At 50.1% G+C, this 24170-nt stretch overlaps 6 protein-coding genes across 6 annotated transcripts; 4 read left to right on the top strand and 2 right to left on the bottom strand.

Annotated features, from left to right (window-relative positions):
* Window positions 1-3491: 3491 nt before the first annotated feature.
* Window positions 3492-5262, bottom strand: N7496_012084 (translation initiation factor eIF2B subunit gamma; the record flags this gene model as incomplete). The annotated part of the gene is made up of 2 exons (XM_056704997.1): window positions 3492-5023; window positions 5082-5262. 2 exons carry the CDS (start codon window positions 5260-5262, stop codon window positions 3492-3494), a joined length of 1713 nt encoding a protein of 570 aa, XP_056550957.1.
* Window positions 5263-5831: 569 nt separating this feature from the next.
* On the top strand, window positions 5832-7203 carry N7496_012083 (uncharacterized protein; the record flags this gene model as incomplete). Its single annotated transcript, XM_056704996.1, has 2 exons — window positions 5832-6524; window positions 6583-7203. 2 exons carry the CDS (start codon window positions 5832-5834, stop codon window positions 7201-7203), a joined length of 1314 nt encoding a protein of 437 aa, XP_056550956.1.
* A 738-nt stretch (window positions 7204-7941) lies between these two features.
* On the top strand, window positions 7942-10925 carry N7496_012082 (uncharacterized protein; the record flags this gene model as incomplete). Its single annotated transcript, XM_056704995.1, has 3 exons — window positions 7942-8284; window positions 8367-8579; window positions 8653-10925. 3 exons carry the CDS (start codon window positions 7942-7944, stop codon window positions 10923-10925), a joined length of 2829 nt encoding a protein of 942 aa, XP_056550955.1.
* An 875-nt stretch (window positions 10926-11800) lies between these two features.
* On the top strand, window positions 11801-14254 carry N7496_012081 (uncharacterized protein; the record flags this gene model as incomplete). The annotated part of the gene is made up of 2 exons (XM_056704994.1): window positions 11801-12175; window positions 12242-14254. 2 exons carry the CDS (start codon window positions 11801-11803, stop codon window positions 14252-14254), a joined length of 2388 nt encoding a protein of 795 aa, XP_056550954.1.
* Window positions 14255-15080: 826 nt separating this feature from the next.
* On the top strand, window positions 15081-16919 carry N7496_012080 (maltose permease Mal61; the record flags this gene model as incomplete). The annotated part of the gene is made up of 5 exons (XM_056704993.1): window positions 15081-15283; window positions 15341-15683; window positions 15740-15811; window positions 15892-16436; window positions 16526-16919. 5 exons carry the CDS (start codon window positions 15081-15083, stop codon window positions 16917-16919), a joined length of 1557 nt encoding a protein of 518 aa, XP_056550953.1.
* A 4059-nt stretch (window positions 16920-20978) lies between these two features.
* Window positions 20979-22265, bottom strand: brlA (C2H2 type transcription factor BrlA; the record flags this gene model as incomplete). Its single annotated transcript, XM_056704992.1, has 1 exon — window positions 20979-22265. The coding sequence occupies one exon, from the start codon at window positions 22263-22265 to the stop codon at window positions 20979-20981; it is 1287 nt and encodes a 428-aa protein (XP_056550952.1).
* Between the last annotated feature and the right edge of the window lie 1905 nt (window positions 22266-24170).

The raw sequence follows: 24170 nt of genomic DNA, 5'->3' as shown, positions 1-24170 counted from the left end.
CGTGAAGTCAAAGGGTTATTCAATGACGTATTTTTCACTTAGAAGGAAAATATCTGCTAGCCCAAGGAAAGATTAAAGAAAAAAGCAAAGATCGCGCCAGTCCTGGCGGGGGTGTTCGTACAGACGCCACCACGAAGTGCGACTGGGCATAAGCAAATGGGCTTATCAGGAGAGGAGGGGCCAGGACCCGAGCCTTGCCCTCGTTTGTCGTGGTGGACTGTATTCCGTGGCTCCTTTTCCAATCGGCCAATTCTGTGGGAGGGTCTCCGTACATACTACGAAGTACAGAGACAATATTTGCGATTCGTAGTCCACTAAAATTAGCAAGTATACAAACCACACTATATACTTGGAACAGCCCAACTACGACTTTGTAGCAGCGTATCGCTCAGCCATGGTACAACCAAAGACTACTGTAACAACCTCATTCTCTCTCCTCCGTACTCTATCCATATCAAATATCTCCATCTTCCCGCCCCTCTCAAATTATTTATTCTCCACCCACTGCAAACCACTGAATCTGATTTTGTCGATCCGCATCCCTTAGCGCCCTCTAAAAACTTCTCCCTAACGCCAACCATAAGAAACACACCGTAGACTGACACACTTCCCGCGTGATCGACATGCCCCAAAACCCATCCTTCAAGAACGGGGCAAGCTCTTCGGTAATTATGTATATGGTTGGAAGAGTTTCTCCCAAAGGACAGAAGATTGCAGATTTACATTCGCCACATGCAGTATAGTCTCTGACTTTTTATATATTGGTCTGCCGCGTAACATAATGGCATTGAACGCTCCTCGTACAGCCTCACTGGTTCCTTAACCCACGTTCGCCTTCCCATTCGTTGTCTGCCATCATTATTATTATGCCACCATTCGGTCTCTGCCCGCTGCATTGGTTCTTTAGCTCCTACTTCATCCGGATTGGCACCGATCAGTTTACCCTGCCGAGGAATTTAGCGCGGCTGAGAGACTAAAGAGGGGCGCCTGAACCCGCAAATCATGGAGCATCTTTCGTTGAGATTTACCTTCCATCCCGCCCCGTACTAGTCCGGCATGCTTCAGTGCTTCGTGATGCATATTGACTCGTATATTCACCTTCTGCCCTGCCCATAGGCCCCATACCGAGCCGACCGTGGTTCCAATGCTCCGCGTAGAGGGGCACACTAGACAGGAGGCCACGAGGAATGCGTCAACCTCGTGTGCAACTGTGCATACAGCTCAGGAATGTGTGCTCTCGATGATCCTTCGGATTCGCTCCAGCCGTGCCGCTCCTAATTGCCCCAAAAGGGATCGCGCCAGCTGCCAACATCTGCATGTTGCAGCATCGCCTTGCGGAGAGAAAATCACTCTACAGACGAATACTATTGAGGTGTAGCTAAAGCTCACTATTAGGGCGTACTTCTAATAGTTGCAGCAATGCGAGTCAGCTCCTCCGTTTCTTCCACGGAAAACCTAGATTAACCAGTGAGACCGTACTGTTAACCCCTGCAAGAATCAATCTTACATTATCAACCTCACGGCGATGATTTCCGCCCCGAAGGAATCAAATCCTAGTCATTGATCTTTCCCCCCATACTCCGTCCTGACCAACTCACTTAATCCTTGTCTCTTCAATTTCCCCCATACAATCAATCCTGCCCCGAACTTTCAACTTACAGGGGCACATCTCCACTCTTTGACTAACAAACTTTACGCGAAGAAGCGACGTCTGGGGAAGCACAAATGTGGAGGTCCTGCGTGATGATCCCAACGCCTTTGAGCGCCTCTTCCTCTTCTTTTTCTTCCGGTCGCGGACCCGTAACCGTGCGCGCCGGCGACGTTTGGTCATATCAACGGGTTCATCGAATAATATGGAGAGCGGATATATTTTCACAATTGTAATCCACTATCAGCGACCACACGGTACTTTTTGCAATCAAAGCGGAGGCCAAATTTCCTTCGAATTGAGAGAGAGGACAGATTACAGTACTGTAGTATTCAAATCAAATCCCGAGGTCTACTGTAATGCTCGCATTCGTACCTCCGAGGCCTCGACAAATCACCGAGATCACTTCCTTATTATGTACAATAAGAAGGTACCGTGCAATCTTAAATCATACCATGCAGATGAGCGTCGTTTGAGGTTGATGAAAATCAATCGAGTCGTTCGCAGGCGAAAAACCCTTGCATGGTTTAATCTTACTCAGACCTTATTACTGGTCATGCGGAATCTATATCCTGGGCTTATTTAATTCATTTCAAACAGGCGAACCCGATCACCATACAACCACCCGACATTGACAATAATCTCGTTCTGGTCTTCTCAATTCTTCTTCTCCTTATCTGAGAATTCATTGAGCATTGGCCGATAATCATACGGCCGTTGGCCGCGCAAGACCCACCATCCACGCTTGAACGCAAGAGACCCCACAAGCTATCGTCATGGCCAGCAAGAACTTTGCCCACAATTGGAAATGACCGCGGGGCTCGTGAGCAAAAGGAGAAATGAAGTGATTTGAGTGACATGATAATGCATGATTTCTCCGCTTCTCGTGTGCAAAGTATAAACCGTGGTATGCAAGTGGCAGCTCTCAGTGGAGGGCGAACCTATGGATCGACACCGTCATACGCTTGGCTTAAATTGCCAGACACGTATGCTTCTTGGTTGGCAAGACAAACTCTTCTTAGATGTGGATTTTGTAGCATATCGAGGAATATTCATCGTTGCACGACAGGGACTGATGAACGCTCCGAGTCTAGTGTACGGTCAGCTGACAGAACATCCAATGTACAGAGACATAACTCATCATTGTAAGCAAACATAAACTGGAGATGAAGGTTCAACTTACCTAAGATCACATTAAAGCCATATTAAGCTAGCAATTCTCAGTCACTATCTCAGAACCATTATAGAGTGCGAGCACACGATTTCCCAGACCCATCAATCTCAGCCTAACAGAGATAGATCAGAACCGAGTATCAATCTTGAACACTGTGCCCATATGCTACACAGATTTCGATAATATTATCTGCCTCCCCCTAAGGCACCAGAAGTCCCACGACTATCAACGAACAATGCCCTAGTACAGAAGAACCGTGGCCTCGATGCGGGCTGACCGGATCTGGCCTTATTGCTAATTCCTCTGATAGATCCCATGATCCGGGGAGATGTGCACCGCATCTTCGATTCCTGTGAGTAGATTGCGATCTAGGCCATGGGGCTGCAGGGCTGAAAATCGGGGTTGTGAGCCAACAAGATGACTTCTTTCTCGAATGACACACGGGGGAGAACAGGATACAGCAATGATTTCCAGAAAAAGGTTCAAACTCTCAGCTAGAGCTCAATAAGATTAGTCCTGTTAGAGGTGTTTTGTATGATGCCGCTGAATTCGCTGCTCATTTTAATTTTGTGATTGTCTTGTTTTTCTGTCGGGTCATGAAATCTATCGATATTTCGTTCAAGACATAATAGAGCTACAGAACAGACATGTAAAGATAAGGGATTTAGTTTAGAATCCCAGCTCATCCTCTCCATCAAAATCCCCAGAGCTACCCATATCCTCATCATCCTCGAGACCCTCAAAGATCATGAACTTTTCATTTTTGGCATCGGTCTCTTCCTCGACGAGATATCCATCGCCGACTTCGCTGTCTTTGAGGACAGAGTCTTTGCCAATAACGGCTCTGCGGCCGACGATACAGCCGGTAAGTGTGCAAGAGCTGTTGACCACGGCGCCGTCCATGATCAAACACCTCTGCAAACGCGCACCCGAGCAGATCTTCACGTTCGCACCGATCACACTCTCCTTGATCACACACTTTGACTCGACGGTGGTGTTTTGACCGACCAGGCAGTCAGACTTGGTGATGGTAGTGCGCTGGGCAATCCCCTCGGGGTGTGCAATCTTTTGAGGGAGGGCAAAGGGTGAAGCGGCCGCGCCGGCTTCTTCGATCGACTCGAGCTTGGCCAGACGAAGAGCCGTAGAAAGCAGAATTGCACTGCTATCAACACGGCGAACGAACGGTGCAGATCCGCGCTGCACGTAAGCCAAGAGAGGGGGGATCTTCAGCTCTGGCTTTTCGGCGTCACTCGAGACGTTGGAAACTCGGGACGCGAAGGAGGAGGTTGGGGTGGGTCGGGTTGCGCTGATGTTTGGCCTTGAGCTGGTGGTGGACATGGCGAGAAGATCGATCTCCTCTTCTATTGATTCACCATCGTAGCTGCCACTCTCTGCGTGAGCACCATTTTCCCGATGGAAGATCTCATCCATCCCCAACTTCTCGCCAAGTCCCCGCTGCCACTCAGCCTTGGCCCAGAAGCCAACCAAGTCTTCGCTGACGGACTGGAACGTTTCTTGACGAAGGGCCAATTCTTTGACCCAGTAAGGGAAGATATAAAGGTGAGCATCCCGGAAAGTGCTGAGCATCTTAACACGAGGGTGCTTCTCCGTGAGCGAATGCCGAAGAAGCAGGCCTTTGTCCTGTTCCATCTTCTCCTTGACGGTTGCCATGGGCATCGACAGTACAACCTTGGACAAGTTGTGTCTCAGAGCTGCAGGGCCGTCGACGGCATGCGACACCGCCGGTGCCTCGTCATTGTCGAGAGGTGCGATGGCCACAAAATCGGTGCCTTCGCCCTTGACCGATTCTTCACGGTTTTGCGTTTGGTAGAATACAGTCAGACCACCGCGCCGACCTCCCTTCTCGCCACCAGACCCGGAAGAAGTTGGTCCGTGAGCATTTCGTCCCTCAGAGACGGTAGAGGAGCCTCCTAGCGCACTTTGGGAGACCATCCAAGCTTCGAGAAGCGACTCGCCGGGAATTTCGCACACCAAGTCGCAGGGAAGCAAAAGGAAGTCGGTTTTGATGCAGGCTTGCACCTCAGGCAAACGGAGGAGCTCTGCGGTTCCCATGTTTAGATCGAGATCTTTCGGCGCAAGGACAGACGGCGATGGAGACGGTAGAGAGGTAAGATGAGGGTTTTGTTGTAGTGCGGCCTGAAGAGGAGCGGCGGTCGAGGGAGGTGTAATCAATGTGATATCTGCAGCTCATCCATTAGCTTTTGATCTCGCAGGAAGACCTACAATCAAGATTCTTACCGGTAATGCCGGATTTTTTCAGCCATGATAGCTGGTAATAGATCAGCGGCCGATTGGCCAAGGGAATCAATGCTTTCGGGTATTCCTCGTTGGTGGTGAAGGTGTTAAGGGAGACTCCAGGGCCGCACAGAATCAAGGCTTGGATGCCAACCCCAGGAACAACTGCCGAAGGGGACGGCATATTGCTGGCGTTTTGATCGAGACGAGGCTAATGAGTTGATCGTGTGTAGGTTTGGGTTGAATGAGAGAGCCCCGCGGGAGAAGTGGGATGAAAGATTGCCGGGTTGATGGTGGGGTGGACAGGGGTTGTGTTCGAGCTAAAAGCTTCAAAAGAGCTTTGGCAGATTCGCAAAGAGCGTGACTCGTGTACAAGGCTCCAGAATTGGCCGTGACCCCCTCCAGGCAATGACTCTTGCCTTTGAAGCATTAAGCGGGACACCATTTTTTGATACTATCACGTGATGATAGCGATGAGTCAGCTCCTGACCCGCCTCCAGATTTAATTGCGACCAAACAGTGCAAACAGTGGACAGCCGTAAACACCGCGGTTACCATGGGGGCTCTCCAGCCACATGTTTCCGTCCGAGGTCGAGATCCCCATCTCTCCCTTCTGCATCTCCTGCATCTCCTGCGCCTTCTCCACGTCTATTCCGTTGTCGAGGAAGAGTGAAATGTGATTGGCAAGTCATTGCGACTGCGATTGAATATCTCTAGATGCGCTATTATTAAATCAACATCCCCGCGATCGCAATGTCTTTTCCCCAGGATTCTCGTCGTCGTCGCGGTGGAGCCGGCACCGGTTTCAGCTCGACAGGCAGACGAACAGCCATGGGCTACTGGATTCCCTTGGCTCTCACTGTGGGAGTTGCGACACTGAGCATTGCGGCCTGGATATGGAGTGAACGTGACGAGGACGACGAAGGTGACCGCCCCCACGATGGGCAAGATGGTCATTACCCCCCTCCACCTCCCGGTACCGTCGGCAGCGACTATCCTCCTCCTTCATACGATACTGGGGACTATGCGAGAGGGCCAGGGACGGGTTCAGCACCCGGCGATAACCCTTATGATCCTAGCTTCATGGGTCGTATGCAGGGTGCTTTGCGCCGAACCCCGAGTCCCCAACAGCTCTTCGACGGAGCCAGCCGGAGAGTCATGGCTGGCGTAACTGCGGCTGGTGCCTATGTTGGTGGTGCACTCACTTCGATTCGGGAAGAAAACCGTGGTGACTTTGAAGATCACACGAGATGGTCTGAGGAGGCACAATCCCGGGCTACCCAGAGAGATCAACAAACCGCTGCTGCGCCGACTATGAGCGGCGCGCTACCGAGCCGTGCGCCACCTACTGGCCAGAACACGTTTGAAAAGAAGAAGAAGACCGTTGCTATTGTTGTGTCGTCTCTTACCCCATTGGATTCTGACGAATTCGCCTCGGAACACGCGGTAAGCCTCTCTACATATTTAATATCTTGACCTGATTGTACAATACTGACAATCGCAGTCTATTCTGTCTCATCTCCCCGAACATGTTGATCTCGATACTTCTCGAATCTTTGTTTTGATTTATGCCCCGGATCTCAAGCATGCGATTGGACAAGGTAGTGCGTCTCACCAGACCACCTCCATTGCGTCCTCCTATTCCAACATTGCAACCGAGGAGGCAAATTCTTCAGCTGAATTGATTGGGGATCCGACCAACGTGGAGCCCCGTCAAGATGACGATATTGATGGCACAAGCCCGCTCTTCAAGACTTTGTACACTCAGTCCCAGGCAATTGTTGAAAAGGAGACCATGATCATGCCATTCAACACAGCCGGCGGCTACGTCCACCTTGTTCGCCATCTGTCACCTGACTTGGTCTATGTCCAAGAATCTCTGACTGGCAATGAGGGTGACGCTGTCCAGCACATCTCCGGTTGGGTTCGCCAGGTCATTGTCGTGGTTGGTGATGAAGGTGGCCGCGGCGGTCTCATTGACAGCGATGACGAATCTGCTCTTGCTGATAAGGGAGAGAAATGGTGGCAAAAGGAGGGCACCATTGGCATCGGTAAGCGCATTGACGTCGTCGACGCTCTCCGTGTAGGAGACGACTGGCGCCGCCGAGTGCGTGGGTTGGACTAAACCAGCCCCTCCGAAATTATCTGCCAAAGCCCCATGATGTTAATGTTGATACTCTTTCACCTGCATGTCTATATTTGTTCTCACCTTCCCCCTGATGATTGTGTGACTTTCGATTCCCCTTTGTCTTCTTGTTGCTTTATTTTTGGTTGTGTACGGTTCGATTATAATCCAGAAACCTCAGGTCTCGGGGCCTAGAAACACTGGGATGCTGCTTAGCCAGTATCTAGATAGCTTCTATATTGCAGTCACCTTGCTCTGAACAAACTCTTCTCTCTGATCTAATTTGATGCGGTCTGACTTGAACAGAGACGAAGTCAATGAGAACTAAAGAGCTCCTTGTTGATGTAGAACATAAGAAATGGCAGAAACACGCTAATCCCAAAGCGAAATGTCATGTGACACCGTCACGTCTCGCCCGCGGCTTGGCATCATCACCTCACTCTGCAAGGCTTCCGCCGCCCAGCGCCTCTCCGGACCCCTTCCCCCAAGCGACATCGATTGATGGACGCCTCCGCTCTCTTTTTCTAGTCATCTCTGGCTACGCAAACCAATTTTCCACTTGGAATTCGCCGTGTTGGTGACCAGGGCCGACCGACCGATCCCCACATGTCTCGCGCCTCGGTCATCCCATTCTTTCTCGGACCCCGGCTTTCAACCAATATCGGCGAATCGGTTTCTGAATAAAGCATACTCTCACATACTGGAAGGTTCAGTGTCGCGCTCTGTGCGCCGATAATCATGGCGACCGCGGTCTCGAAGCCAAGCGCTCATCCTCCGAAGATGAAGCGGCCGCCCCCGCCTTTCCCCCAGACTGGGGTGAACGGAGTCAAGGCTCAGCAACCCTCATCTTCCCCAACCGCCACCTCCCAACGCCCTCTCGGTAACACTTCCGCTGGCTCGAGCCCAAATTTGATCAATGGTGTGACCAATTTGTCAAATAACGCCAAGGGCGCCCTGAACCGAACCAAGACCCAGTCGCAACGGCCCGGCGACGTAGCTTTGCGGCAGAATCGGCCAATGACGAGAACGTCGGGTGCGGGAAATGACAATCGGGGCTCGAAGATGAATATAGAGCCATATGGTGAGACTTGATCCTGCGTAGAATCGGTCAATGCCGTCTCGTCGCATCTCTGCGATTACTGACTTTCGTCTGACCGCCATAGTCAAAACTACGGCCTACATCCTTAAGAAATACGCGAAATGCCCTCCCTCCCTCATTCTGCATCTCCACCCTACACACTTTCGATTCGAGCAGCAAGATGGAAGCTTTCCATATAATTCGGAGATGAAGGTAATCATTGAGCACCTCCGCGCCGGCACGGTTCCACATGAGATCATCGAGGAGTTATTACGCGGGGGCGTGAAGTTTTACGAAGGTATTTATTATCCTTGGCTTATAATGCGCCGGGCTTTTGAGAGAATCCATACCGATAACAAATCCTCGTAAAGGTTGCCTCATCGTGCGCGTGGTTGACCACAAGTCCGTTTCCGCACAAGCGCAAAAGACTTCCGTGTCAACAAGCAATGAGAACAACACACCCTTCTCTCTTCACAACTACAACGAGCACGTCACCCCCTCGGCATTCGTCCCATACCCGAAACAGAACCAACTCACTTCCGATTTACAAAGCTCTAAACCACCGGAGAGCCCAGCTTCTGGACAAAACAAGGCTGAAAGTCAACCCAAAGGCGAGGGTGCCGAAGCCCAGAGTCAAGTCAACGGATCGGATCAGAAATCCGTGTCGCCCAAGCCTCGCGTCTTCACTACTGTCCTTCACCCTACACCTCGTGTGTTACAGGCGGAACTTACCCTCCTTGTGACAACCCCGGATCCCAAAGCTTCCCGTCCGCAACCTTCATCAGCCATCCCTCAATCTCCCGTCACCGCGCAACCTGACCGCGGTCACCCTACAAAGCGACAGAAGACACTCGTAGAGCCGCAAGACCTACACAAGTGTGAATCAATTCTTGTCAACTCCTTGGCTCCCCCTCTCTACCTCGATACCGTGGACAACTTTGAAGACTCACAGGTCCTACTGGAATTCCTGAAGAGTCCGCTACACAGTGACCCTCCACCATCGCCTAAGCGTCGCAAGAGAACTGTTGCCGAGCTTGCTGCAGACGAAGCACTCGCGGCTGAGGAAGAGCGGTTCATGCTCATTATGGATGAGCGTCTCCAGCCTACAGCCTCAGGAGCAGCCGGTAGCTCCAAGACCGCTGCTGTGGACGACACTGCTGGTGTGGCACCCTTCGAGCCTCGCTTCTCCCGTTTCAAGACTTTGGAGACGATACGCATGCAGCACGAGGAAAAGGCGAAGCGTGAACACGAGATGAAGCTGAAACAAGAACTGGCCAAGAGACAGCAGCAGGAACAGGAGAAGGAGAGACGCCGTGCCTTGGAACAGCAGCAGGCAGAGCAGCATGCCAAGGAGGAGGCGCGCAGGCAGCAACTCGCCGCCCAGCAAGCACAGGCACAACTGGCGGCTCAAAATCGTCACGTCATGGCCCAGCCGAATGGGGTCACCCAAGGCCAGCAGTCGTCCCCGATCGTACGCCACCAAACCCCCCACAGCACTTCGTCGCCACTGGTCGGTAACGCCATGGCAACCCAGGCTGTACCAATGAGCATCAGTGCATCCCAGCAATCGGGAAGCCCCCCACGACCTCCGTCCTCTATGCAGCATGCCCATCCTAATATGATGGGCCATCCTATGGCTCCCTCGCGAAGTCAGCAAGGTCCCAGCCGACACGGGACTCCACAGATGACTCAGGCTACACCAGCAATGTCACAAGCTACGCCGATCATGCGCAACGTAACTCCAACTCAGCGTATGAACCACGGCAGTCCTACCCATACCATGGCTCAGACCCCGATGATGAATCAGCCCATGGCACAAACCCCACAAATGAACGGTGCCGGTATGGGTCTCACACCACAACAACAAATGTTGTTACAGCAGAGACAGCAGCTCCTTGCTCAACAAGGGGGTCAAATGGGTGGCACGGCCCAGTTTACCCCACAGCAGCTTGCTCAGTTGCAAGCCAACGCGCATGCTGCTCAGAACATCAAATCTCACCAACAACAGCAAATGTTGCAGGCCCAGCAGGCCCAACAAGCTCAGCAGGCTCAACAGGCCCAGCATCAGCAACAGCAACAGCAGCAGCAGCCAAATATGCAAAATATCCCTCAGCACAGCCAGCAAGCATATCAGGCTCAGCTCATGCGTGCGCAGTTTGCACAGATGCAGATGGTGAAGCAGCAGGGAGGCCAAATCCAGCAAGGTCAACCAAATCAACAACAGCAGCAACAACTTCATCAGGGTAGCCCACAGATGACAGCTCAACAGCAACAGCAACAACAGATGCTGATGGCTGCTGCTCAAGCGAATGGAGGCCAGATGCCAAATGTTCAAGGAGCTAATATTGCCCAACGATACAACCGACTCTTCCAGCAACGTCTCCTCCAGTTGCGGCATGAGATGTCTCAGAGATACATGACCCAATATGGACCCCCAACTCAATATCCACCTCAAATTGCTCAGCAATACGGTGCTGGGTTGGAGAAGAACGCAAAGGTATGGGTGCAAGATTTGATGCGACGCGACCGCGAAGCTGCTCAGCAACAACGAGCGAGTGCCATGCATGCTCAGCAGATGCAGCAGCAGCAGCAGCAGCAGCAACAGCAGCAACAAAACATGATGCATAATGGGATGGGGAATTGATTGATAACCAACACATGCCTATACCCACTCCCTGAAATTGAGGGGCGGATCCATGGATCTACGATATCAGACGTGACATTTGACGAGCACCCCGGATTATTGGGATGGATATATGGCAAAGATTTTCCGGGGTGGAACCAAAAAACCTCGGGGTCCTGCTATCATCCCTTTGGTTTGTTTTTCCCCGGTTTTTTCTGGATTGCATTGTTTTTTCACATTCAAATTGTACAGGGGGCCAAGGCAGCACGGATGTTTCAATGGCCGGCGTTAACGCAAGATCTTCCCACGAATGTTTCCTTTTTTACTTTCTCTTTGCCTTTCTTGATTGTACTATCTTCCGGGGACTTGGTCCTTCTTCTTCTTCTTCTTTTTTTTACTTTTCTGCTTTTGTTTGGCGGGGGTTCCAATGGGTTCAGGACTTGATACCATTCTGCACAGGAGTTCTTTTCTTCCATGAAGGAAGAGGGTTTGGTCGTTTGTCTTCTTCGTTTGGGGGGATATTGGCAGTCGAGGCTGGGAATTGGCCCAAAATGCAATAAGACATCAATGTCACATAGGTTGTCACGTCAATTCAATTTCAAATACCAATTTCTATGATAAACTGTGCACTATTTCATAACTTGAGCATTTATATTGCTGATTATTAAGGTTCTCCATAGAGCTACCTAGTGTATTCACGGCAGATGTTCCCCACGTTCGGCTACGATTGCCTGGGCTTAAGCCGATGGCCCATCGTCGGGGTAAAACCCGCCGAGCGGGATATCCGAGCCGAGTCTTCCACACCCGCACCGAGCTCCGGCCTTGACTTATCTGCTGGCGCGGGGTTTCAACATGCTTCACACACACCTTTTGACACCCTAATATTGTGCTGCAAGATGTCTTCCTGGACAAAGTCGGCGCAATGGATCTGGACGCCCAAGTATCGCGAAGAGGACAATCATACTGGCCGCTACTTTCTCTTCCGTAAGAGCTTCCAATGGACTGCCCCCACAGAAATTGGCGAGTTCCCTGTCCACGTCTCGGCAGACAGTCGCTATCGGCTCTTTGTGAATGGTCAACGTGCGAGCTTTGGTCCCTGCAAGAGCTATGCGGAGAAGTGGCACTATGAAACCGTCGATATCCTCCCGTACTTGAAGGAGGGAGAGAATGTGATTAGTGCTCGCGTCCTACGGTATTCTCCTGTTGAACCTGGCTCGTCGTCTATTATCCGGACAGAACTGCCAGGATTGATGGTGCATGGCGAGATCGAGGTAAATCCCCCAATCTCAAATAATGAATAGTTTTGACCGAACAATGCTAATTGAAATTTGTATCAGGGTCTGTCCGTATCAACCAACGAGTCATGGAGATGTGTGGAGGAAACCAGTCGACAGATCATTCCTTACTCCGAGTGGAACTATATTCTCGGTCCTCCGTTCCTCTCCAACCACGAGAGGACAGCAGAAGCTCAGGAACTCACCGGATGGGAGCTGCCTGGATATGACGATTCGAAGTGGGAGAACGCTATTTTCCCTTTCCGCCCGGCCAAGATGCTTCCAATGACGAGTCCTTGGAAATTGGCTCCGCGTCCCATTCCTGCACTGCCCGAGACGTTTGGACGATTCGATGGAGTGGTCAAATGCGAAGGGTCGATCACTCAGGATCAGTGGAAGGGCTTTGTCAGGGAGGATGGTTCCGTTATTGTCCCAGCCGGTGAGACAGTCACCGTCGACATTGAAGTTAATTCTTTGACAACGGGCTTCATTACCCTTCAGTGCAGTGGTGGAAAGGGCTCAGAGGTGACACTTCATTACGCCGAGTGCTACGAGAAAGATCTCGGAGTGGAAGTCGCTCCATTCCCAAAGCCTCGATCGAAGTCTAATCGAGCCGACTCCAGCGGCCGGTTGTATGGAATCAAGGACATTTACCTCGTGGCTGATGGCCAGCCGGAGCACACATTCGAGCCTTTCTGGTTCAGGACATTCCGATATGTTCAACTCAAAATTACGGCCGCCGAACAACCACTCACTCTTCGGAGCTTTACTCTCCGCGAGACAAACTATCCACTCGAAATCACAACTGAAGTTCAAGCTGGCGCGGAACTGGACAAGATCTGGAACATCAGTCTAAGAACTCTGCAAAATTGTCGTCATGAAACCTACGAGGACTGTCCATTCTACGAGCAGAACCAGTTTGTATCAGACTCACGCCTGCAGATGCTCTTCACTTACCAACTTTCCTCTGATGATCGGCTCGCCCGCAAGACTCTGCAGGAGTACCACGCCAGCCAGGGCCCCGATGGATTGATTAAAGCCCAGTTCCCTGCCGGGTTCCGCAGCACCCAAATTCCTCAATTCTCTCTGTACTTTGTCGCGATGGTGTACGACCATATGCATTATTTCGCCGATACCTCCGTTGCGCGTCAGTACTTGAGCACCATTGATGGCATTCTGAACCATTTCGATGGACGACTTAATGAGCTTGGCCTTGTTGGCCGCTTCGATCATGATACTTGGCCATTCATCGACTGGGTGCCGGAATGGTCTCCACCTGGACCTGGAAGGATCTTCGAGTCATGCATGCCGCGGGCATACAACACCACCGGGGCTGCCACCTTCAACAGTCTCCTATACATTGTCGCGCTGATGCAAGCTGCTGAAGTATGCACTTTTGTGGGGAGAAAGGATACCGCACAAGAGTATACTGCTCGTGCGGATACTCTGCGGAACGCTGTGAACAGTCATTGCTACGAAGACGGGCTTTATCTGGACGGCCCTTCGACCAAAGAATATAGCCAGCACAGCCAGGTCTTTGCCATTCTATCTGACAGCATCACCGGGACCGCAGCCAAGGAGCTCATGGCCCGGACATTAGAAGACACATCATTGGCAAAGTGCTCTTATTCGATGAAATTCTACCTCTTCCGTGCTGTTGAGAAAGTCGGGTTGTACACACAGTCGTTCTCCAATCTGATTGACCCGTGGAGAAGTATGATTGCAGATAACCTAACCACATGGGCTGAGTTTGAGCAGAATGCTCGAAGTGATTGCCACGGCTGGAGCGCAAGTCCAGTGCACGAAATCGTCACTCAGGTATTCGGCATCTCGCCCGCGCTACCCGGATTCAAGAAGATTCGCATTGCGCCTCAAATGGGGCTTTTGGAGTCTGCCCAAGGAACGTTCTTTACTCCGGTGGGAGACGTTTCGGTATCCTGGACAAAGGACGGAACCCTAGAGTTGAAGGCTACTGCAGATGTTGAAGTGGAACTTGTGCTTGATGGGATCTCGTCAGACCAGCAACTAGAAAAGGGCAAGGCGATTGCTTTCCCTCGGAAGACAATCCGATGCTAAATGGCCACGGGATAGTTATGACAACACCTGTTAGATATGCACAATTATAGAGTCCTCTAGCTAGTGTTATGATAAATGTATATTGTATAAAGATTGACAATATTGCCCTAAGTAGTACATAAGGCCCTACTCCGGTGCTCCTAAGTGTGGAATACCCGTGCATACTGATTTTAGGTGTCTCTAAACATCACTAAAGTGGAATATCGGGACCTTCCGAGAACTATTTCGTTCACCGATCGATACTGAAGAGGATGATAAGGAGCAATACTCGGATATCCCATCAGCGTGCCAGGATAGGAAACTAAAAGCCGTCTTGCCCGGCTGGACCTGATTCTACCTGATCCCCTGGCAAGCCAAGCCTCGGTCTATCGGCCCCACTCAAGTCCGAAGTTTCCCAAACCCGGGCCGAATCCAAGCAAGATAGACAGCTAGAAATTTACAACTTCGGCATCATCTTGTAAGCCTCGTTTGGTTTTTTTTTCTGTGATCATTTCTCCCCAATGTTGATTGCAATGTCCCTAATAAGTCTCCGGTGAAAAATAATGCACAACAGTCAACCTCGGGATACAAATTATCTCCACTGTCCATTGTCCACTGTCCACTGTCCACTATCCACTTGCCACCCCTTCCCCGGGATAGCCGAGCACGGTTCGGTTTATCGTCCCCCGAATTTCGCTTCACTGTGGGTCGGGACGACGACGCTCCCCCACAACTTGGGGAAAGACCGGGGGTTCCTTCAAATGCATGTGTCTAGGATTCCCCAAAAACCCCCAGGTTTTCGTCCGTGGATTCTGGAAGCTTGCATCGAAACTCAATCACGAAGAAGATGGACACTCGCGACACGAAATCAAACTCTGCCCATCTGGAAAATGTCCCTGAAGAGTCAACAGAGTGCGAGACATCGCCATGGAAGTGTCTAGCCCAGAATCCCTGGGTCATTCTATTCTGTCTCTATGGCAATCTCGGCGCGTTGATGTACGGGTTTGACAACCTGGTGTTGTCTCTAGCATTGTCCATGCCCGGGTTTGAGTGAGTATTGCCAAAGTTCAATCTAGGTTTTGATTGATCGTGCTGACAAGGTTTTAGAATTCAATTCGGCGAGCTCAGCAATGGATCATATGTTATCCCGGCGTATTGGCAGTCCCTATGGAGTGCCATGTCCCAGGTCGCCACGATGCTGGGAGCTACCATCGCTGGACCGGTGCAGGATCACTTCGGTCGTCGTGCTGCCTTCCTACTGGGCGCGATCGTCTCTGCTGCAGGTGTTGCCGTTGTCTATACGGCATCAACTCCGGGAGTTTTCCTCGCAGGAAAGATCGTGAATGGTCTGTCCCTTGGTATTTGTTTGACAACTGGTCAGACATACATTTCGGAAGTGACTCCAATGCAAATCCGTGGCATTGCCCTGTCTGCTTTCACATTCTGCATGGTAAGAGCGTTCTCTGACGGGAGGCTGGGTTTAACTCTTATACTGATTCTGAATAGAACCTTGGATACATGATTGCAGCTTCTGTTGCGTTGCCCCGTATGTCAATGGTAACAACATCTGCATACAAGGTACGCCCCTTCAATCTCTAGAAACTAATTCAGAGAGATCCGCAGAACCAAGGAATGTATTCTGACGTCTCATTTCATAGGTTCTGTTTGCCGCCGCATGGGTCTGGCCAGGTGTCATCCTTCTTTTGCTTCCACTGATTCCCGAGTCGCCCTACTTCCTCGTCATGAAGGACCAACTTGACAAGGCCCAAACCTCTCTCAAGAAACTAGGCAATGAGTCTTCGCAGGTCGTGCCCCTTTTGGATCAGATTGTCCGTGTCAACGAAGAGGAAAAGGCCCGAAGCGCTGCCGCCAAAGGAGCCAGTTTCCTTGAATGCTTCCGCGGTGTCAACTGGCGACGTACCAGGATCATCCTTATCTGCAATGGCCTGTCGCAGATTATTGGAGCCAGTTTCATGTCGAACGGGCCTTATTTCCTTGTCTCGGCGGGCATGTCTTCGGCTAAGATTGGCATGATGACCGAGATTGGCATTGGCTTTGGTCTCGCTAGCTCAATTCTGACTGCCTACCTCATGGCGAAATGTGGACGCCGAAGACTCATCATGTTCGGTCTGTCTCTTTCGACCGTTTTCTACACCGTGATGGGAATTGCCGGGTGCTTCCCGAACTCGAGCACCGCCTTGTGGTAAGTGTTATTGACATCGCTCGATCCGAGCCTTCTCACTTCTAGAGAAGCCATTTATTGAATTTGAGCCAACGCTGACAATTAATCAGGGTCATCGGTGTCTTCCTCGAGCTAACCTGGTGGGTTTATGGCCCAGCCATCGGCCCAGCCATGTCGATAGCCGGAGAAGTCTCTGCAGTTCGTCTTCGTGCTAAGTCTATGGCTGTTGGATTCACCTTCAACTACTTCTTCTCTACCGTATGGAATGTTGTGATGCCGTACCTGTACAACACAGATGAGGCGCATCTGGGTGGCAAGATCGGATGGATCTTCGCTGGCTTAGGCGTTATTACCTTGTTCATCATATACTTCGAGGTCCCCGAGACCAAAGGCCGGTCCTTTGAAGATCTGGATGAGATGTTCAATGAGAATGTCAGCACTCGGGCATTCCGGACATACCGGTGCTGTCCACCTCAGGTGCTGCGGAAGATTGACGAAGAGTAGAGTTATTGGCATTTGCGCTGTCTTATGAGGTATATAGATTTTTACAATACAGTCACGACATATTGAAGCACAGGCTGCATATCTACTCTAGCTGGCTTAGTTAATGTTATAGAGTCCAGAAGACTGTTCATGTCAGTAGGAATGGTCGTCCTGTAGACGATCCCCCTCAAACAACATTTGCCCCATCTTATCTCATGCAACTACGCTAGAGAAATTCGGATCCTTAAAACTCCTGATGAATAGCAATTCGTTCACTATGAATTCGAGTTGAGTCAATAATCTCCTATGTTTTGATTCATCTATGGAGAGCTATGTCTAGACTAATATCACCACGCGTGTAGATCTCCACTGGAGTCTCTCGCTATCTACGTAGCCAACGTACAGTCCCTCGATGACAGCCAATTTTGGATCGAAGGTAGGGTATATCGAGTAGAAGACGTAGATCGCTAATTACTTTATTTCATTCATTTTCGGCACATGCATCAACATACGAATATAGCTGAATTAAGTAGATCAGCTCATTCACCGCTGGATAGTCAGGCATCGACGGGACGGGGACTACACCGACACCAGCTGCACAAATATGCACTGTTTCTCTTTTCGAACAAGGAAAATCACGCATAATATACTCGCACAAAGAGTTTCAGGATCTAAGACAATGTTCATTGTGGAGTTTTAAACAATATCAGATCACCCAATATCCACCGTCACGACGCCAATCCCGAAGCTAGGGATAGCGATCACAGCACGCGTACCCCACGATAGTATGCACCAGAGAAACGACTCTATAATCTTGCGTAAAAAGAAAATTCCCCTCAAATTTCTCAACAGATTTACATGCACGATCATCACTTCATCCTCAATGGCCAAATATTCTTCTCACAATAGTCCTGACCGACTCGAATATTAACGTGGTATCCCAACATTCGAATCTCACATTCCAATGCATCCTGTGCACTGCACTGCAGCACCATGCGCCGAGCCCACAGCAAGCATTCCTCATTCGGACGTTGCGTCGACAAAAGGAACCCCAATTCGATCATGTACTTTCTAAAATTCCATCCCGTCTAGGAAATAAGGTAGAAAGTCGAGAAATATCCAAGAGAAGCCAGATTCTGTAGACTGCATACCCATGAATGTGCAGAATAGTATAGACTTCCCTTCCCCAAGAAGCCGGCGACATGCGCACAGACATGCCAACACAACACGCGGCAGGGATCCAACTGGTCGGGTATTGCTTAGGAATGTTGAGGATAATCGTGTATGAACAGGATTGCTGTCTAAGACGTTTTGCAGCGAGGCTAATAATCGTGGTGAGCATGCAGCGTGTGAATGGGGCCTGACTTTAATGACTACGGAGTATTTTTTCCTAAATCTATACCCGTACAAAAGTACAACTTAGATAGGCACGCAAAACATAATCAAACAGGCAATCTCAAAAAAGCAGGTCCAAACCACCAGAACAAACCAAGGCATTGTGCAGATCCCGTGCAAAAGCAAAAGAAAAAAGTCCTCAATAGCGTGGCCGGATCGCTTTTCCGAGCCGAGTTCCAGGACGACGACTAACTAGAAAGAAAAAAGCAAAGACAAAAGGATGTACGCACCGCGTTTATAATCTATAATCTATCCAAATTCTGGATTAAATACTGTCTCTAAAAACAGGGCTATAATAATAATAAGAAAGGCAAGAGCCTGGGTTTTTTTTGGCGCCGTGTAACCGCGTGCTTCAGAGTCCAAGCAGTGAAGGTCTAGCAGAGAGTGGAGCACATAATTTCAAATTATTGTAAACGAAACTTGGAAATCAAGTCCGGAGATCGAAATTAGTGAGTAAATGGTATTCCAATGTAACATTATGGGAAGGAGCAATGATTCAATCAACTCTAAGGAGCAAGTAGTTCATGGGCTAGACTCCAACCAGGTGGGAGGCCCGGTATGCTCAATCATACGAACTGTGTAGGGTTCAGCCCCAGATTTGGGAAATTCGATATGCACGGCCGATCAGGAGAAGTAAGCGAGAGTATGAATTTTCCGTTCTAGACTCGGCCCTCGGTATGAGTAAACATCAGGGGATCAACCAGTTCATCCGATCGGCTCAAAGGTCCAAGCCATAACCGCCAGCCCCGGAGAATGATAGTATGCAAGAGACCCGATCTGGGTGGCGAGGCACGTATACACAAGATCCCACCAGCCCAACTGCTTGTCAAACTCAGAAAGGTTGCGACTAACAGGTTTGGCCAGTCCGAGCGGCGGGCTATGTACCTGGTAGAAGATTGATGTAGCCAACTCCTAAAATGGAAGATTGGAGAGGCGAATCGAGAAGGCCCCAAGTACTCCACATGACTCTACGGAGATGCCACAGGGAACAATAAGTCACGGATAAAGTTACGTGGCGCAAACCAGGCCAAAGCAAATCCGATGGTCAAGCCATTTGACCGATATGATCATTCGCGTTAGCCTACCGTGTGCATGTACGAGGGAACGGGCACGACCACGACTGTAACTCAACGAGAACGAGGGATCCTGGAAAAAAGCGAGCGACGAAAATAGCGAAGATCAGAGCACCCAAGAGTGATGATGCCACAATTAGTTCCTGAAACAGGGGAAACCGCAAATAGGAGCCAAGGCTCGGGACTGGATGGTAGAGAACACGCATGGAAAGGCGAAGAAAGGGGATGATCAAAGTGGCGGAAATAGCAGATGCAGCCAACGAGATGATGCATACAGTAGTACAGTACCACTAATAGTAGTAATAGAAAAGTAGAAGTACTCCATCCAAGTCATCTCAAAGCCGACAAAGGCCCGAGAACAGCCCTCCTCCATCTGGCAGGAGTCAGGACAAAGCTCCAAAGCTAATTATCGACGAGGCCCACAGAAGCAAAGAGTCCTCGGATCTAGGCACAGCCTACAATATGAAAAGCTCCGGTCCAAAAGAAAGGAAACCAGATAGATCGGATGGAGAGATCCACGAACGGCGGAAAATTGTACAAGTGTCAAGAGGGGAACTAGAAATTTAGATCGGACTGGCGGGAGGCGGTTGTGATGTGTAACATTTGCGCTCGGAGGCTCCAGGAACCGTGGAACGGGGGCCTAGTAAGATTCAATGGACTGTATGCGAGGATGGGCCAAGAATAGGCTGTCAGATTCATGGAAGAGAGGCAAAAATGATTCGATTTTTGGAGCTGTTGAAACTGTTTAGAGTCTCGATAGGACGGGTAATAGTGTTCGTGGTGTGGCAGTTATCGGTGGATCTTGAAGGATGCTAGTTTTCCGAGTGGGTAGTGGGGGGCCTAGCCAGGATAATTTGACAAGTCTTGTGTGGAGTCTTTCAGGTAGATAATCATCAGGAATAGAAGGATGAATTACAGAGGCGGAGACTACTATGTTCTTTGGATGATAAGCAGGGAAATCAAGTAAATTTCGGGATCTGGAAGTGGAATAGAAAACATCTCTCGTCTTTTTTTCATATTATGCCGTAAAGTAATGATAAGCAATGGTGATACACGCGACAGAGATGAAGTCAGTCAGAAAAAAGAAAACGTTGTAGCTGATTGTACAAGATCGCCCATTCCTCCCAAGTGATTATCCCACAGGCGATCGAAACCAACAATATAATATGCAAACGCCGTTCAACACAAAACTAAGCAGATTCCCACCCCAAGGCCCTTTTCGCCCCAACAAATTATGCATGAAGAGAAGAATGAATAAAAATAAGTAATCACACGGAGTGGTCTTCATCAAACCGGAAGACCATATACAACGCCGTTGCGGCCAATAGTGGTTGGCCGGGTGTAATGCCGATGGGTGGCAACCCATTCTCCTCCAAGGGTATCATTGTCTAGCCTCGAAAGGCCGTGAATTTGGTCAGTTGTTTTTTTGGTGTTTGAATGCTTTTTTTTCTTGAATCTTTGACGTCTTGAGATTCCGTATTCGTTTAAAATTGTTTGCATTGTGTCGGTGGGATTCGCATGGTTTGGTGATAGATGTTTTTTTTGGTTTTGTTTTTGTGGTGCTTCACCCGATGACCGAGACTTTGCTTTTTTGTAGTGGCTGTTGGTGCATCTAATCATCCCAGCTATCAACGCTGATGTCGCAATCAGGAATTTCCTCTAGTTTGGACCCGTAAATGGGACGCCCATCCTGGGTCAGCTGGCCACGGAATTCAGGATTGTAATCCGGGCTAGTCTCGTCGAGGGTGGAAACATAGCGGTTGCGACCGCCCCGCTTGCTGTGGGTTTTGGTATAGTGCGCGTTGAGGTTGTCGCTTCGGGAGAAAGCACGATGGCAACCAGGCACCCAGCACACATGGGGTTTCTCCTTGGAATGGCTCTTCATGTGACGCTTCAAGTGCTCCTGGCGCTTGAAACGGCCCTTGCAGCCAGGCTCCTTGCACTTGAACTGGACCTGCTTGATGACTGCGGGCAGATTCTCCAGACTCAAGTTGGAGCGGAGGAGCTGCTTCTTTGACGGCTTGCGAGATGGTTGACGGTGTGTGCGGATCATGTGGCCATCCCTGTACACTGGTGATGGTGGGAATTCCTCTTGGTACTCAATGTGGCCGGACATACGGCTGTTTGGAGTATCACTGCCGGGAGTTCCCAAAGACATTGATCGCACCGGGGTAGTAGGGGTGTGAGGCTTGAAGGTTTGGAGACTGGCGGGGAACTCGGAGTAGCTGGAAGAGGGGGGTGTGACAGGGCCAGCCAGGGTCTGTGCGGGAGTGATGGTCGGTGGCATAGACTCTGTGGCCGCCATCCAAGGCAACATGTTTGCCATGGATGCAGAGTTGGGAAGACGTTCAGGCTGGTTGAACATGGGACGGGAGAGACAAGGGTTGGATGCGGACTCGGGCAAGTATGCCGCGTGAGTTTGCGGGCGATAGTAATGGTTGCGTCCCATCGTGTGGTGATATTGGGTCATGGGCGCTTGGTAAGGGAATGTGGGTTGCTCAAAGGTCTTTGGAATTGAATCATGAGGGATCCAGAACTGATCGACGTTCTCGTCGTAGCCGGAGAGGTACTCGGCGGTCATGGGGATCTGGTCCTGGCGTTCCAAGCTCCCAACAGGCATGCCGATACCCTCGGCTGCTGGGAAGTCCGACATGCGGAAGGCACTTCGCAGGGGCGTCGCAGAAGCCCGTCGCTCCATAGGTAAGCCGTGATAGGTGCCGGTTTCGTGCCAGCCTGGTGATGCCAGAGAACCTTGGCTATAGAGGCTAGTGGGGGTGGGAGTCGGAGACTCTAAAGGAGAGAAACTCGAAGTCATCGAGGGGCATTCGCTAGGCCCCAGAGAGTGGCAATCAACCTCAACAGTCAGGCGATCAGAAATCCGCTGTCCCTGAGATCTCATTTCGTCGAAATCTTCGGTCTTGAGGTCTCGTTGGGTGACAGTGTCGACAATAGTATCACCTGTATCAAGGAAAATCGAGTTTAGTCCACTATACTAGTGGAGTGTAAGGGAATGGAGGGTTGGTAATTGATTGGGTAGGAAAGTATGCGAAGGATCGGATGCAATGGAATGGAAAGGATAATAGAACGATGGACTTGGAGTAACAAGGGACGGTGAACGAGGGTCGGAAATAGAGAACGAGGACGATGACACAAAGGAAGAGCTCAGGCACGAGGGAGTGATGCCTGGCAATGACACAAGGATTGGAAGAAGAAAGAATGTCGAGGGCCTTGGAGGAAAGGAATAGATAGAAAGAAGAAGGGAGAATGGAGGGACAAACGAGCAGAAATAAACAAATTGGGCCAGCATAGAATCCCGGGTGGGGAATCGGACTTACAGCTATACGCCATGACTCGGATGAGATCCAAAGGCGCCCGCGTCGCGTGCCGGAGGAACGCTTCACGCAAGGCCAGGAATGCAGAACAATAGCCTCCCTCTGTTACCGCGGCAAAGGGCTGGGTTTGTGGAGGAGGGGGTTCAGATAGCCGGTTCGTGGACCCCGGCTTCAGGTCTCTTGGGAATAGAGAAGCACCAATTGCACGAATAGAGTGGCGAAGCTACTCTCGAGACTCGTGGCTGGAGAGGGGCAGCCAAGGTACGCGGTTTCAGTACCTTCGATAGGGTCGTGATAGTTTCCCTGGAGAACGACCCTGAGACGCGGTGGTTGGACGTGATGGTAGAGTCAAGAGGGGGGATAAGTTTAAAGAGAGGGGAGGCTGGGTCTCAGATTAATTGATGGGATCGCTCGGGAAGGGACGATGGTAGGTGGGCTGGATGGTATAAAAGACTTTTTAAGCGTATTAATTGTTCAGAGACACCGGCAAGGAGGATTTGGTGGGTTGAGATGGTGGGTTAGTGAGACGAGAAGGGGCGGGTTTATAGTTCCCCAGCCAGGGCATGGAAGCTTGTTCCTGGAGAGCGAAGAGACAAGAGAAAAGAGACCTCGAGATCGACAGGATCGATTGCCTCATCCCTAACTCTGATTTCCCTTTTTTTGTTATTATTATTATTATTATTTACTGAATTCTGATTTATGGTTTGTGGTTTATGGTTTATGGTTTATGCTTGAAGAAATCAAATATTTAATGAGGATCATTATCATGATCATGCGAATCATGATGATCAGACCGCATAATTTGAATTTTAAAATAATTTTAGGATTTTAGGATGAAAACGACCTTCAATCGGCATCTGTCTTCTCACTGAACCACTACGGAGACTGTGGGGACGAACTCCATGTCCGATCTCACAGGTACAATCAGAGAGTGATCCATAGGGGACCCATAGGGGACCCATAATTACCCTATGGGTACCTATAGGTGCCCATAGGTGCCCATAGCTATCATCGCCGGTCGAAGAGCCAGTTGGGACCGGCAGCTACTGGAATGCCCGGCTGTGTCTCTTGCGTTCCGCGCAATGTGAGTAGAGTCTATTTTCGCTGTTGACATGCAGGTTGGGGAGTCGTTGGGTCTCGAAATGGTCCCCCAGATTTTCCCTTTTTCCTATTGGTTTTGATTTTTCCCTTTTCCCTTTTCTACCTAGTGTCCATCATTTTGTCATATTACCAGCTCCAACAGTACTGGATCTTAGTCATGCTTTAAGTTTGCTTTTCTTTTTTGTACCGATTGAGGGCGTCGATCCTCCCCGGTGCCCTAATAATAAATACAATAAATCCCTAACTCTGCGACAGAATTCACTAACCACTTCAGTAAATGTCGTACCTTCGTTAGAACTACACCAGATCGACCATCGCCCCACTCTCCCCGTTCGAGAGGGCCACTGCAGAAAGAAGGAATTGTCTTGAGC

This window comes from Penicillium cataractarum (assembly GCF_028827025.1).
Source record: "Penicillium cataractarum strain IBT 29864 chromosome Unknown utg000009l, whole genome shotgun sequence".
Taxonomy (NCBI): Eukaryota; Fungi; Ascomycota; class Eurotiomycetes; order Eurotiales; family Aspergillaceae; genus Penicillium; species Penicillium cataractarum.
The sequence above is the reverse complement of the archived record's forward strand: the minus strand, read 5'-3'. Positions and strand labels throughout refer to the sequence as shown.